Source organism: Phoxinus phoxinus (genome assembly GCF_949152265.1).
Source record: "Phoxinus phoxinus genome assembly, chromosome: 6".
Taxonomy (NCBI): domain Eukaryota; kingdom Metazoa; phylum Chordata; class Actinopteri; order Cypriniformes; family Leuciscidae; genus Phoxinus; species Phoxinus phoxinus.
In genome coordinates, this window is record NC_136881.1 from 35,715,256 (window position 1) to 35,730,807 (window position 15,552).

At 37.1% G+C, this 15,552-nt stretch overlaps 2 protein-coding genes across 8 annotated transcripts in view; one reads left to right on the plus strand and one right to left on the minus strand.

Annotated features, from left to right (window-relative positions):
* The window catches only part of gstcd (glutathione S-transferase, C-terminal domain containing), a 53,138-nt gene extending 47,313 nt beyond the window's left edge, over positions 1-5,825 (minus strand). Inside the window, exons 1-4 of one of the 5 annotated variants that reach the window (XM_079614817.1) lie at positions 4,450-4,725; positions 3,839-4,082; positions 3,638-3,758; positions 1,335-1,781 (exon numbers count right to left, since the gene is read on the minus strand). In XM_079614817.1, coding sequence (XP_079470943.1) covers positions 1,335-1,781; positions 3,638-3,706 — 516 coding nt within the window. In that variant the 5' untranslated portion in view covers positions 3,707-3,758; positions 3,839-4,082; positions 4,450-4,725. Of the gene's footprint in view, positions 1-1,334; positions 1,782-3,637; positions 4,083-4,374; positions 4,726-5,772 lie in introns of those variants that run through there. The other 4 variants (XM_079614818.1, XM_079614814.1, XM_079614815.1 and 1 more) reach the window with 4 other exon arrangements.
* sgms2a (sphingomyelin synthase 2a) lies at positions 5,224-15,542 on the plus strand. Of its 3 annotated transcripts, none has more exons than XM_079614819.1 (7): positions 5,224-5,564; positions 6,280-6,350; positions 9,163-9,734; positions 10,932-11,049; positions 11,339-11,492; positions 11,627-11,793; positions 14,756-15,542. In XM_079614819.1, the coding sequence occupies exons 3-7, from the start codon at positions 9,298-9,300 to the stop codon at positions 14,939-14,941; spliced, it is 1,062 nt and encodes a 353-aa protein (XP_079470945.1). In that variant the 5' UTR covers positions 5,224-5,564; positions 6,280-6,350; positions 9,163-9,297; the 3' UTR covers positions 14,942-15,542. The 3 variants fall into 3 exon arrangements, with proteins under 3 accessions (XP_079470945.1, XP_079470946.1, XP_079470947.1); XM_079614820.1 differs by lacking the exon at positions 5,224-5,564 and adding an exon at positions 5,914-6,014; XM_079614821.1 differs by lacking the exons at positions 5,224-5,564; positions 6,280-6,350 and adding an exon at positions 7,430-7,784.
* The last annotated feature ends 10 nt before the right edge of the window (positions 15,543-15,552 follow it).

Below are 15,552 nucleotides of genomic sequence, written 5' to 3' on the forward strand. Positions count from 1 at the left end.
CTGTGGACGGAAAGTGAGTGACATACGCCAACTAAAATGCTCATAACTTGCTGAATTCTTGACGGATTTACAAACGGTTTGGTTTATTACAAACCTTATTAACGTGGCTATGATTTGTGCTGATGCCGATGTTTAATAAACTCCGTGGCTATAATTTTTCACAAGTATGCAGTTAAATAGCCGCATCCCTGACGTTTATGACACACCAAGCCGTTTGAAAATCGGTTGAAAATTGAGCAAAATATAGTTATTTCAGCACTACATGCACAATAGACTTTAATGTTATAACTGGACGAGCGGTCCTGTCCTAAGATGGCCGCCGTGTGACGTCGTCGGGTCCCATTGGCTCTCAGCGCCGGTAAGCCATCTAGCCTTTCTATACATGTCTATGGCGCAATGATATTACAAACTTAGTGTCGGACACGTTGGAAGTTACCGAGCCGGGGATTATTTTCAGGCGCTGCGTAATATCATTGCGCCTCCTGCACCCATGGTACGGCAGAACAGTTAATTGATTATTACGCAGGAATGAGAGTATAGGTCCTAGTCATATTGGCCTAGAAAATCGCAACTTTTCATTTTCTGTCGGTCTTACACGATGTAACTACAGAAAAGTTTTAAATAGGAAAAATATCTAAACTCTTTGGTCATTTTTTTGAGAGAGATGCTAACGGTCTAATCAGATTCAATGGTCTATGCTAAGCTATGCTAAAAGTGCTACCGCCAGACCCGGAGATCGGCTGAATGGATTCGAAAACGGTAAAACTAAACTGTTTAACTCTAGGCGAGTTAAAATGAGCCTATTTAAAAAAAAAAGAGTGGCATGTTCCTTTAAAAGAACAATCTTTTTCTTAGTTTAAATAAATTCCACTATAAAGAACCTTTTGTGGAACGGAAAGATTCCATGGATGTTAAAGCTTCTTCATGGAACCATCGACGCCAATAAAGAACCTTTATTTTTAAAAGTGCATAGTTATAATTCATGTTGTGAACAGGCCTTTATAAACCAAATGCCACTGATGAGTAATAGGTGGCGTCAGACTGTGTCAAGCTCGGAGTGTGAAAGAGTTCAGGGACATCACACTGCAATGAATCTAATTCACACTCCCAATAGAAATAGAAACTACCGGGCTTATTTAATGCAGGACTGAGAAAATCACCTTGAAGTAGGAGAAGTCAGAGTCACGGGAGACCTCTGTGTTTGATATAACTTGAAAGCACCCGTGAGCCTCAATGGTCTACTCTACTGCAAAAACAAATGAATGGCTCCGTTTGTGAGGAGTAGTGATTTACACGTAATGAGATAAAAACGGTTTTCGATTTGTTTGTTTTACCAGGTATTGATGGACGCAGGGCAGCAGGACGACATCAGTGAGGGTGAAATACAGCCCTTCTGCAAACACGTGCTCCAGCTCTGGAAGCTCTGTGCTCTTGACTTTCCTGATGTCAGAGCTCTCTCTGGTGGCGGGAGAAGGAACCGCGAGCGCAGAGAGCTTCGCCAGGGCAGCACTGAGCTCAACTCCCGGGCGGGATTCATTCAGGCGGTCTTCCCTCTCTGTGCTGGGGCCTTCTAGTTGAGAATCACTCTTCTTCTTCTTCTGCTGCTGTAGCTTCTGTCTGCGGATCTTGTCGTCATTGTGGACCTTGACGGGTTCCCCCAACCTCTTCTCTAAGTTCAGGATCGCAGCAGGAAGTCGACGCATCTGGTCTTCAGGATTTCGTAAGTGTTCCTCCACTGCAGAGGGAATGTCCAGCTCACACAGTCTAGTCCACTGACTCACCTGAGAGGCAAATGACAGTTAGAAATCATTTCATGACTGATAAATGTGATGTACGATCCGTGACTTGTTTGGATGGTTGTCCAGAGTTTCATGTAATTAAGCAAACTAGGAATACACTGATTCTGAAATTGTGGCGAATGCTGAAAAGCTGATCATTATTTTTTATGTTATGGTCGATAGCCAATACATTTAGTGCTGGACAATTGATATAATTCTTAAAACAGGCATAAACAGTAAACAAGGACGCATTAAACTGATCAAAAGTGACAGTAACAACATTCACAATGTATTATTTGCATTTAAAAAAAATCAAGTTTCCAATTTTCAAATAAGCATCAAATCAGCATATTAAAATGATTTCCGAAGGATCATGTGACACTGAAGACTGGAGTAATGATGATGAAAATTCAGCTTTGTTTGCATCACAGGATTTGCCTCCATTTTATAATATATTCAGAGAAAACAGAGATTTTAAATTTTAATAATACTTCACAGTATTAACTGTATTTTTTTCAGTTAAATCTTAAGTATTCAAAACATTTGACTAAAAGTGCAGGTTTTAGTACTTTTAAGAGTAATATACTTTATTTGAATAGTTATTTGTCATCCCAAACATCCGATATGACCCAAGACGCACATTTGAAATTGTAGTAGGTTGACTGCACAACAAAAGCTTGCTTTAAGGCATTGTAAAACCATAAATGTCACTAGTATCTGACAGACATGTCTGAAAAGGGTGTCTGAAAAGGGTGTCTTGAGACATCACACCTGTCCCGGTGACAGCCCAAGGCTCTAAAGACAGCAAAAAAAAAAAAAAAAGAATCAGGGGAGCAACCCAAGCTTGTTTTTGCTCTGTTATGCCTTATAGCTACTATCTGAAAGCATTGAGCTCAAATATCAACATCTGAATGTGTGATTCTGTGATGTTGACCTCTAAAATGTAAGTGATCGTGCCTGTCAAAACATGTCAACATGCTTGTCACCCCACAGCTAGTTCACACAGATTAGTTCACACTTATAAGGCCTAAAATGAACACTCGCCAAGCGCCAAATGCGAGTAAAAATCTGTGTTGCCGAGTATATGAAACGGTGTCATTCCCGGTAACATTTTTATGATTACTAACAATGCATGAACGAGAACAAACGTTAATGACGCTCGGGACAGTTGACAAGGCATCGTCACAAAAGTTTAAGCCTTGACAATTTAAATATTAAATCGCAAGTGTATTGTGTTTTTTTTTTTTTACACAAATTCATGTCAAAAAATCACTCACTGCTCTTGACTAAATCACTTTTGTAACTTTAAAAATGATTAATTAATAAGGAGGTTTAATTTATACAGTGAAGACTAAGCAGTGTTATTTTACTTTCATTTCTCTACCTGAAAACTACTGTCAGATCAACGTGAAAAACCTGAAAAGCAGTTCATTTGATTTGTGTCTTTGTTATATTGTAGGCTATTTATTTGTGCTTTTGCTTGTAATTTGATTTTTGTTCTTATTTTATTCCTGACTGTTTACTTGTCTTTAATATATATATATATATATATATATATATATATATATATATATATATATATATATATATATATGTTTATATTAGTAAGCTAGTAGTTTTAGCTGTGGTATTGAAATTGCAATAGAGAATTTTAACCGGTATCTAAAATTTTGGTGTCATCCCTGCCAGTTTTTGCAAAAACAGTTTCATGGAAGGTAGAAAATATTTAAGGCCGGTACATTTTCACAAGTCACCGGCCATTGGCAGGTGTGGCAAACAGTTCGTTTTAAGCCCTGTTATGACTATGCAATGGGATTTTAAGCACTTGCCCTCTGGTTGTTCTAAAATCGTAATCTCACCTCAGCACAAGCCTTGAGACAGGTGTTCTTGAAGCCCAGGAGGGACGCCACATCCCTACGGCTTGGCATCAGCTGGCATGCGCTCTGAATGATGTGTCTCAGTACGACAGCTAGGCCGGCTCTGCAAAAGCAAACATCAGGCTCCAGCACAGCCGGGAGACGACACATCTTAACCAGCCGTGGCAGCTCGTCCCTCCTCACCTCAGACACAGCGAGACCCCCGGGCACCAGCCCTGACAGGGACGGCAGGATGTCTGCTTGATCTGTGACCAGGAAGACGTGGAAAGATGAACACTCTGTGTAGGAGAGGAGGAAGAGGACGATAGAGGAGTGCAGGGGGAGAGACACGGCTCCGTTCACACTGGACACTTCCAGATAGAGGCTCTCTCTGTCTGTTTGTGCCTCAGTTTGCTTCATTCTGACAGTCTAGTGGAGGGCTTGAAGTCTGCAATATAAATAAAGGGATGGGCTCATTAAAAATGTTTCAAATTAATGTTATAGCAGTATAATGCCAATGAAATACTTAAATATGAGAGTGAATGTCTGGAACACAGTTACAAAGAGATGCACAGTTATAAATAACGTGTTCTACAACTAAAAAATAAATAACTAAAATCCTCCTATGCAGCATGAATTGTATATTTTGTTCAATAAATAATTGCACATAAATGTTTAAGTTTAGCACATCAATAAATGTCACTAGTAATGTGAGATTGCTATAATCTGACTGCGTTTACCGTGGCGTCGCGACATTACAAAGTACAATCAGGTAAACATTAAATGAAGAAAGAATGTGAAGTGAACCTACTCACAATAGTGTTTGAAATTAGCAAAACAACCACTAGGAAACACATGTGCAACTGTTTGTGTCACATTAAAAATAGTCCGGATATAAACCGACAATCGCGCTTGAGTTCCATCAACGCTTTGGGAAGTTGATGGGCGGATTAATTCAATTATATTACATTACTTCTTTTAGGATGTTTACAATCAAAGAAAATTAACAAGTAACACGTAAAACAACGTTGCAATCGTTTGTTTCACATATAGTGAGGTTGTATCGTGTAACAGTGGGTGAACTGTTTGTTGCGTTATTCCAGTAACGTTAGATGTTTAAATAGGGGAAAGATACAAACCAGAGAATGTCTAATAAGGGCTCTGATACAAACCATCAATTATGTGGTATATTTTGTACTGACTTTATAAAGTTAAGTTTTGAGTATGCAGCACAAAACTATTTTTAATTATCAATTCAAAACTAGTGTATCGAGAAGTGTTTTTATTTTATTTTTTAATTATTTGTAGATATTTTGTGTGCTCAATTTGTAGGAGAAAAAATGCGCTACAGAACAGTTTTTTTAAAAACCTGATTTTGTGACTTTACGGTTCCATGTGGCTTCATGACTTCATGTCATTTAGAGCCTTTTCACACTTTTTTTCCAAATTGTTTTAAATGATATAAAAATAAATATACTGTTCCTGTTTTTCAAAGTAATCGTGCACAGCATCGTGCCGTTGTTGTTGCTATGGTTACCTCCTCCTCACGCCAGCAGCGGCTAACATTTTGAAAGACGTTTTGACTTGTAATCAATCTAGTTTAAAATCTAGCTTTTGTTTTCACTGATGCACTTGAAAAAACAACTGAAAAGAGTAGGCTATAAACTCGTACGTAAAAAGAGTACGAGTCGCACTTTCATGTAACGTTAGCATGGAATCGTAAGATGTTTATTAGTTTAACGAACCTTACAAAGGTCCAAAATTACGTCTTTTGTTTTTGCAGCCAAATCAGCATTTTCACACAGATTTATTTGATCTCCTAAAATCAGTCTCGCTTTAAATAAAGAAAAAGGTCGCGGTGAAGGCGTTGAGCGCGAGAGATGATAAACAAACACTGCAGAGGAAGAGATGCCCACTAAACATGAAAAAGGTAATTTTTCTTCTTTAGTTTAATACGTGAAATTAGTTATAAACCTGACAGTTTATGAAATCTAATTTGATGCTGACATTGCTTTGCTATTCGGTTTTGGATTAAAAGAGAAAGGATAGCAATTATAGTATAACGTAATTGCGACCCTTAAAGGGATAGTTCACTCAAAAATAAAACATTTGTCATCATTTACGTTAACGTTACTCACCCTCAAGTTGTTCCAAACATGTAGCTGCTATGAGGTCCTTTCTTCTGCTGAACACAAAAGAAGATATTTTTTTAAAATGTTGGTACCAAAAAGTTGATGTTCCCCATTGACTTCAACAGTATTTTTCCATACCGTGGAACTCAAAGGTGTCTCACAGCTGTTTGGTTACTGACATGCCAAAATATCTTCTTTTGTGTTCAGCAGAAGAAAGACATTCATACAGGTTCGGAATAACTTTGAGGGTGAGTAAACGATGACAGAAGTTTTATTTTTGGGTGAACTATAAACTTTAATAGTCCGACTTCTATAATCCTGTTTCTAGATCTTTTTTTATTTATATTCTGAGATTATTTGAAACTTTTTTCGGTTGCATAATGTTCAGTTTGACAGTCCAATTCAATGAACACAATCTAAATTTAGAAACCTGCTGAACATTACTAATATGCACTCTTTGTAGGACGTAATAACTCAGATCATTACATTGCAACCATCCTCTCTCCCATCCAGCTATCAATTCACTTGGGAGAGGCGCAGTGGTTTAAGCCCAGCCAAGGAGGCATCCCATAAACCTTCAAAGGGTGTGTATATAGTTCATAATTTACATCTGAACATAATTGTATGGTTACACACACACATGTTGGTTTCACTATATAGCAGTGAATCTCGTAGAGGTGATGATGTTTGTTAAACCAACCCTAGTATACATATTAAAAATAGTGAGAACTAGAGCTGTCAAATCGATTAATCACAATTAATCACATCTAACATAAAAGTTTGTAAATAAATATATAATGTATATATATATATACACCTATATTCTAAATTATTCAACCCCCATTGCAAATCAGGGGCTCATTTTCACTATATTTACATAGCCAAACCTGTACACACACCTCCCTCAGCTTTCAAAACTGACTATTAGTTTGTTTCTACATAGTACTGTCTTTTTATTCAAGTCAAAATATCACTGAATATATTAGAAAACATCAACTAAAGACATCAACTAAAGACATTTTTTCGGGTCAGAACAGGCACACTGAAAAACATTTGGTGTAGAAATGTTTTTTTAGTCAGAAACTGCTTGCCACTCTGACTCCAAGAATTCCAGCCATAATTACAAAGAAACAGCAAGTTACACTGAATTAAACATGACATTTTGAAGTTGGATTAAAACATGATTTCCTTGTAAAACATGCTCGAATAATCTTTTTTTTTTTTTGCAGTGTAGAAATAACTCATCATAAGGTAGCAACTGCAACTTTTAACAATGTAACACAATGTTAAAATTGAAACGGTAATATCTGAATGTTGGTTTTCAATCCACATCCACGTCCAAAACATATTCCAGGAAGTGTAGGTTAGTGTAGTATTCATATGTGCATTTACATTATTCATGAAGCTGATGCTTTTATGCAAACGACACAGACAACAAGTGTCGAGTCCTTCATCACAAGCCGCTCAAATTCAGTAAAGTACGCGAGTTCAAAAACACAAGTGCATGAGTGTCATTTAATCAACTCGGGAAAAGCCTCTCTCTCTCTCTCTCTCTCTCTCTCTCTCTCTCTCTCTCTCTCTCTCTCTCTCTCTCTCTCTCTCTCTCTCTCTCTCTCTCTCTCTCTCATCTTTTTAAGTGTGAGGCGGGGTCTCTTCAGCTTTTTCCGTCCTTCCCTTTGATGCTGAATTGAGACTCCGCGTGCGCTGGGAGGGGGGAAGCTCAACAGGCCTCGGAAACATATCATTACCAATTTGTTTGCGACCGGGCAGCGCTGCTCCCTGGGAGTAAAATACAGCCTTGGTCTGGAGGCAGGAGGCAGGGCTGGAAATAGCACGCGGAGACAAGCCATACATTTACTGTCTCTGGGAGCATGTGGAAGAGATTTTCCCCTGCCAGGTCTCCACCACAAGCATCACTATTAGAGCGCAGGGTGGAGACTGGGAAAACATGCCCCTCCGAACATGTAAGTTTGAGAGAGACTGTCAGAGGAGGAGTGTAGAGCTGCGGGAAACAACAGGCAAGTGATTCTGAATCAGAGAAATGTAGCTATAGGATAAACTCTTAGTCTGTTTTGATCTGTGGTTTAGTTTGTTTTTGTGTTCATGTAAATACAAGAGTTATTAGATGTGATGATGGGTGTTTTTCTCTTGTTGCTGTACAGTGGATAAATGTTGCCGATTTGTAATAGGAACTCATTTCCAATGCAATTACAATACAGCCTAAATTGATTTGGAGGAAATCGATGCCTTCGCGTTGAGTGATTCGCACTATCCATCATTCTTCCTGAAGCCCTGTTTGTCGTTTATAAATATTGCATGTCGTCGTAATGATGGTTTTGGAGATGCACTTTGGGGTGTGATGGAGCCGAGATGTTCTCAGATATGAAAGCTTTCGGATAAATAGAAAAAGGCCATTCCTGAAATGCTCTTGTTTCTGGGTTGAGAAGTCACAGCTGGACTCGAGACATGAACACGCCACGGATACTTTTATACTGTGTGGCTTTTCTCTGGACCACAGTTTGCAGTTGTTTCTGATGTTTCGGCTTTTAAATGATATGCTTTGCTTTTTTTGATTACAATGCACACATAACAGAGGGTCAGATGTTTCATACAGTACATGAAAGATTTCTAGACTTACAGAAAAATAAAAAAAAGTATATTCAAATCAATCCATTCAAACAGTGCATCAGCTTTGTGCCTGTACAAATTGAGAAAGTAATCAGCTCATTAATCATATAATAAAACTGTTCATATTTAGTCATTTTTAGTGATTTTTAGTGTGTTTGCGTTCAATTAAAAAAAAATTAAACAGCATTTATTTAATTAAAAATACATAAAAAGAGTAATAACATGATAGGCTATTACAACTTAATGTAATGTATTCCTGTGATGTAAAGCTACATTTTCAGTCACATGATCCTTCAGAAATCATTCTTATATGATGATTTACTGCTCAAGAAACAATTCTTCTTATTATCAATGTTGAAAACAGTTGTGCTGCTTCATATTCATGTGGAAACTGATTTAATTTTTGGATGAATAGAAAGTTCAAAAGAACAGCATTTATTTGATTCAGAAATCTTGTGTAAACTTATAAATGTCTTTAATGTCACTTTTAATCAATTGAATGTGTCCTTGATGAATAACAGTATTATCATGTACATAATATGTTATTTTTTTAACGCGATTTTGTTTTATTTCCGAAGAATCGTGTCAATTAAGTACATTAGTTTTGCTTTTAGGGTAAGTGTTTACCCTGTGATATTCATGGCCAAAAATAGCCTCTATTGATTATTAATGTACATGTTAGATGACGCGACACTTCTAATGTTTCATGTATGTCTACAATGTACTTCTTGTCCATGTAATGTACTTCTGTTTTCTTTTTTTCAAAAGACTGTTCCTGCCACATCATTTGAGAGCTGAAAACAGAGGCCTTTCATTATCAGCGCAGAGGAGAGGAACCTTCAGTGCCTTACAGGAGAGCGCCTTGGCAGGAAGTCAGTTGTTAGTGGGCAGTTGTGGGCACTCATGGCATCAGAAGACCACCAAGGAAACAAGGACCCCGCAGACACTTCCAGAACAGATGGAGCTCCATCCCCTGGCACATCTTGCCCCGTCCACAGCCACACTGCTGAAGACGCGAAGCAGAGCGGCTTGAGGAAGGGACTGGTCAGACACCGAGACTATGTCAAAATCTCTGTGCCCGAAGGAAAGGTCAACCGATTGCCGTCAGAATGGTGGAAGACGTTCATCGCTTTGTTTTATGCCATTTTGAACCTGGTTCTGACCACGGTTATGATCACGGTGGTTCACGAGAGAGTACCACCCAAGGAGAACAGCCCACCCCTGCCGGATAAGTTCTTTGACTATATAGACCGCGTGCAGTGGGCGTTTACTGTGACTGAGGTCAATGGAATGGTTCTGGTGTCTGTATGGTCCATTCAGTTGCTCTTTCACAGATACAAGTAAGAGGCATCACTCAACATTATACTGACGATGACATTGTAGTCTATTGATCTGCTCTGTTAGATCACTCTGGCATTTAATGGTTTGTTAGGGTTACGTTTAAGACGATGTAGAGCAGGGAGAATTAAATGTGAATCTTGCGGGCAGTTTTGAAAATGAATATTGCATTGAGAAAATCAATTTCATAGATATCATAACCAAGCACTCCGTGTACGTTTTTGTACGTTCAGTAGTAAAAGGACATTAACCTTAAAAAAAAAAGTATAATATAACTGAAGGTTACACTTTATTTTGATGGTTCACTTTAGAATTTTGATGTCCCCCAACAGACAGTGTCAACATATTCAACTAACCTGAACCCTAACACCTAACAGTCTACTACAGTCTACAAATACTCCAATGACTTGTAGTTGACATGTAGTTGCAAAGTTACTTTTAGTTAGTAGAGTTCTAAAGTGAACCATCACAATAAAGTGTAACAGAACTAAATAATATTTTTGTTACTTTATATTATGTTTACCATTTTGACATATCAACATAATTACCAATATATGTGTGTATGTGTGTGTGTGTGTGTGTGTGTTGACATTTTAAATTCCTTAAATTAACATCTTAAATTTCCTAAAAATTAACATTCCCATAAAAATAAATATTTGTTTTTGATCCTGATGAACTGTCTACATTATATTTGTAAAAATGAAAATTTCTAATGTTCTAAATGGAATTATTTTCTTTTTTTTTTACCCCCCATCCTGCAAGTAAGGGTCCAACTTATGTAAATACTTGGGTGACAATTTTATGGATTGTTCTATTTTTGAATGGGGGAAAGAATGGAAGCTTGTTTCCGCCACGGAATAAAAAACAAAAAACGTAATTGCGTAAAAACGTAATTGTAAAAACGTAATTGTGACTTTATTTCATGCAATTGTGACTTTATATCATGCAATTGTGACTTTATATTCCTTTATATAGCTTCAGAATTTATATATTTTTGTCAGAATTGCGAGATGTAAACTCTTTCGTAAAAACATTTGCAATTATCTTTTAAAATGTTTCATTCTGTGGCGGAAACAAGCTTCCATAGGAAAGTCATGCAGTAGCACAGAAATATTACACAGCTAAATATTACATTTAAAAAAAAAACGTTCAAATGAAAAAAAAATCAATGATGACTTATTTGTTTCTGTTCCATATAGGGCTATTATAGGAAGACGATATTTCTTCCTTCTGGGCACATTGTACATGTATAGATGCATAACCATGTACGTCACCACTCTACCCGTGCCTGGCATGCACATGGTCTGCGCCCCAAAGGTAAACGCCAGTTTAAAACAGTATCTCAGCTGTTCCTCATTCTCATGATCCCCTCAGGATCTTATACCTGGATATTAGAAGAGAAGAAAAGGCATTAGGCTTCTTAAATCTGTAATATCCTCTGCCTTCCTCGAGACAAATATCGCGGCCTTTACAAAGAGTTCAGACTATCAGTTTTTGGAATGACTTTTCATTGCAAGATTCATGTCAACAAACCACTCATCTTCAAGCATTCAGTATCTTCACTCATACTTTCCTTTCCTGCATTTCCCCGAACCCTTTCCTTCAGCTCTACGGAGATTCGCAAGCGAAGCTGCAGCGTGTTCTGCAGTTGCTCTCTGGCGGTGGATTATCAATCACTGGTTCCCATCTGCTGTGTGGAGACTTCCTGTACAGCGGACACACTGTCATTCTCACGCTCACGTACCTCTTCCTCAAGGAGTGTATGTCACTTTCTCAGATGCCCGACACACAAACACAATGGCTGTTTTGCTAAGTACAGACCTAGATTCTGTTTTTAGCCAGTCAGAAGATTTGTCCGTTATGATTCATCGCTGATTCTTTCTCTTTTTTTTAGATTCTCCTCGTTCTTTCTGGTGGTACCATCTTATGTGTTGGTTAACGGCTGCTGTGGGAGTTGTGTGTATCCTGGTGGCTCATGAACACTACAGCGTGGACGTGGTGGTGGCATATTTTATCACCACACGACTGTTCTACTGGTATCACACTATGGCTAATCTGCAGGTAAATATAGACCTTATGCACCAGAGAAACGAGGGCGCAGCCATCTTTAGAATATTGTCTTTGAACTTCCGTTTTTGCGGTCGCTCTGTGTATCTCTATGGCTATGCTGTCCATTTACTTCATGTAAAGTTAACGAAAGTTATCATGAGGATTGTAATGTTTAAAGCAGATGTCTTAACAAATGTCAGTCGACCGGGAAGATTTTAAAACGAGCCGTTCATTCATAAATACGCAAGATTGCTGTGAATATACAGACCGGGAGACAAAAGACAACGAGCGCAGCGCTGAAAAGGGGCGGGGCTACATAAGGTCTATATAAGTTATATGAAATAATAGAAATGCTTGAATAGGACTTTTATTATATAAGGATTTTGGTTGTCTTCCTGTTATGCGTTTACCCTTGAAAGAGGACATTCAGGTGTGTCATGTGATATCAAAGAAGCATCAGATTATGTCAATCATATATTTTTTTAATATTTTACGGTACACTAGCGTATACACTACTGTTCAAAAGTTTGGGGATGTTTAAAATGATTTTAAAAGAAGTGTCTTCTGCTCACCGAGGCTGCATTTATTTGATCAAAAATACAGTAAATACAGTCATATTTTGCAATATTATTACAAATTAAAATAACTGTTTTCTATTTGAATATATTTTTAGAATGTAATTTATTTATATGATGCAAAGCTGAATTTTCAGCATCATTACTCCAGTCTTTACTGTCAGAGCAGTACTGTAGCTTGACTCGAAGCTGAAATGTAAGATAAAAGTCAACATTTTTATTTCATGGGGTCTGTTTTTGTTCAAATGAGTTCTCGTTCACATATATAGCTTGATATGTTTTGCGTATTGTTGATTTCTTTGACTTTAGGTTTGACCTCTAGCCTCGTGTAGACAACTACAAACCCAAAGTAGACACTGAAACCGAAGGATGCTCGCAGCTCAATTAGTGATTTACATTCTGGGGGTCATTAAACCTAAGGCACCAGAATGGCACTAAGCCTTCCACTGAAAGTGTTTACATGAGTATACTGAGAATATCAAAATCCATTAGGCCGAGCATTTGAGAAATGACTCCCTGATGATGGTAAAGTGCAGCGCATTCGATTTGAGCCAATCTCCATCTTTTACACAGGAAAAAATCCTTTCAAACTATCAAAACACATCACACTTGTTCATCCAGTTATAAGCAGAGTAGCCTACGTTATCAAAGCTGTCATATCTCTGAAATGATATTTGTGGTGGCCAGAAGAATCATCAATGAATAAATGTTAATGCAGTGAGAGGTTTATGCAAATGTCATATGTTGGATCCTGACAGGAGAGATCTGAAACACAATAATGTGTGTGTCCTGATGCTGATTTAGGGCTTCTGTCCTTTAATGATAACTTTGCTTTGGATCTAATACATATGAAAGCTTGTTTCTGCCACGGAATATAAAAATAAAGAAGAATAAAGTTTTTATCTTACAATTCTGCCTTTTTTCTAGCAATTATACGTTTTTATCTCACAAATCTGACTTTATTTCTCACAATTCTGAGTTTATAACTCACAATTGTGATCTTTTCTCACAACTCTGATTTTTTTCTTGCAATTTTGAGTTTAAAATTCGCAATTCTGACTTTTTCCTCGCAAATCTGAGTTTATGACTCGCAAATCTGACTATTTTCTTGCAATTCTGAGTTTATAACTCGCAATTCTGAGTTTATAACTCGCAATTCTGAGTTTATAACTCGCAATTCTGAGTTTATAACTCGCAATTCTGAGTTTATAACTCGCAATTCTGAGTTTGAAACTTGCAATTCTGAGTTTATAACTCGCAATTCTGAGTTTATAACTAGCAATTCTGACTTTTTCCTCGCAATTCTGAGTTTATAACTCGCAATTCTGACTTTTTTCTTGCAAATCTGACTTTTTTCTTGCAATTCTGACTTTTTCCTCGCAAATCTGAGTTTATGACTCGCAAATCTGACTTTTTTCTTGCAATTCTGACTTTTTTCTTGAAATTCTGAGTTTATAACTCGGAATTCTGACTTTTTCCTCACAATTCTGAGTTTATAACTCGCATTTCTGACTTTTTCCTCACAATTCTGAGTTTATAACTCGCAATTATGACTTTTTCCTCGCAAATCTGAGTTTATGACTCGCAAATCTGACTTTTTTTCTTGCAATTCGGACTTTTTTCTTGAAATTCTGAGTTTATAACTCGGAATTCTGACTTTTTCCTCACAATTCTGAGTTTATAACTCGCATTTCTGACTTTTTCCTCACAATTCTGAGTTTATAACTCGCAATTATGACTTTTTCCTTGCAATAATGAGTTTATGACTCGCAATTATGACTTTCCTCACAATTCTGAGTTTATGACTCGCGATTCTGACTTTTTTCTTGAAATTCTGACTTTTACCTTGAAATTCTGAGTTTATAACTCGCAATTCTGACTTTCCTCACAATTCTGAGTTTATAACTCGCAATTCTGTCTTTTTCCTCGCAATAATGAGTTTATGACTCGCAATTCTGACTTTTTCCTCACAATTCTGAGTTTATAACTCGCAATTCTGACTTTCCTCACAATTCTGAGTTTATAACTCGCAATTCTGTCTTTTTCCTCGCAATAATGAGTTTATGACTCGCAATTCTGACTTTTTCCTCACAATTCTGAGTTTATGACTCGCAATTCTGACATTTTATAAGATAAAAACTTGCAATTACCTTCTTTTTTTTTGTGGCGGAAACAAGCTTTCATAAAAAATTACATCACAATGCAACCAACCAACTTTACCCAAACTGCCTTTTTCCTAAAAATTAAATCCTTTAAATTTAAATTAGTTATTTTATCCTTGACATTGCCAAAACCAATGAAAACCATTGAACATGCATAAAAAATATTCTCTCTGTTGTGTCTATTATTTGTATATATCCTTAGTATGACATTAATTCATATTATCCTGTTTTCACCAGACTTTAAAGTGTTCTCCGAACAACTACCTCACTCACACCTGGTGGAACCCCGTGTTTAGCTTCTTTGAGAGGAACATCCAGACCCAAGTGCCCTGTTCTTTCTGCTGGCCGATCACATGGCCCCCTGCTTGCCTGAAGAACCCCTGTAAGAAATATTCCATGGTGCAGAGCAGCCGAGAGGAGTGATGTGATTCATCACACCGCTTCCACCACCTCGTGGAAATGCTTTGTGTTCGGCTTGTGGCTATCTCAGTGTTTACACCATAGACCACCAAAGTTTTGCTTACACCAAAGACCAAAGACTGTTCGGCTATTCTTGCTAATTACATCACATTTAACAAAGAGCCAAACAGTTTATGATGACCAAAAATTGTAAAACTCAATAATATTTGAAAAGTCATTGTTGACTTTTTTTTTTTTTTTTTACATTAATTTATATTCCTTCAATGTGGCCATTTAAATAAGCACTTTTGTAAGTATTTTAAATGGCCTACTGTACGTGTTATGGTTGTAAAATGATGGATTTTTGGAAAATCTCTATCAAAACAAATCTATCAGTTTGTGCATGCTTGTCATATTTTCCTCTTGGTTTTTTTCCGCCTTGTATTTAATTGTTATTTAAAACATGTTTGTCATAATGTTGACAAACATGTTTGTCAGTTTAAACGGGGTTTTATTAATTGTATACACTATTTTATATTATAAATGCATGCATTCAATTTTATTTTATGCTTATTTTCTGTCTTAAAAACATAAAGATGTTTTATGAAAATAAATGGTCTACATTAACACCTGGT

Bases quoted from the DNA above. Each gene is read 5' to 3' on its own strand.
- sgms2a (XM_079614819.1), top strand. From the start codon at position 9,298: ATGGCATCAGAAGACCACCAAGGAAACAAGGACCCCGCAGACACTTCC. The intron at 9,735-10,931 runs GTAAGAGGCATC...TGTTCCATATAG, and splicing joins TTGCTCTTTCACAGATACAA to GGCTATTATAGGAAGACGAT. The intron at 11,794-14,755 runs GTAAATATAGAC...TGTTTTCACCAG, and splicing joins ACACTATGGCTAATCTGCAG to ACTTTAAAGTGTTCTCCGAA.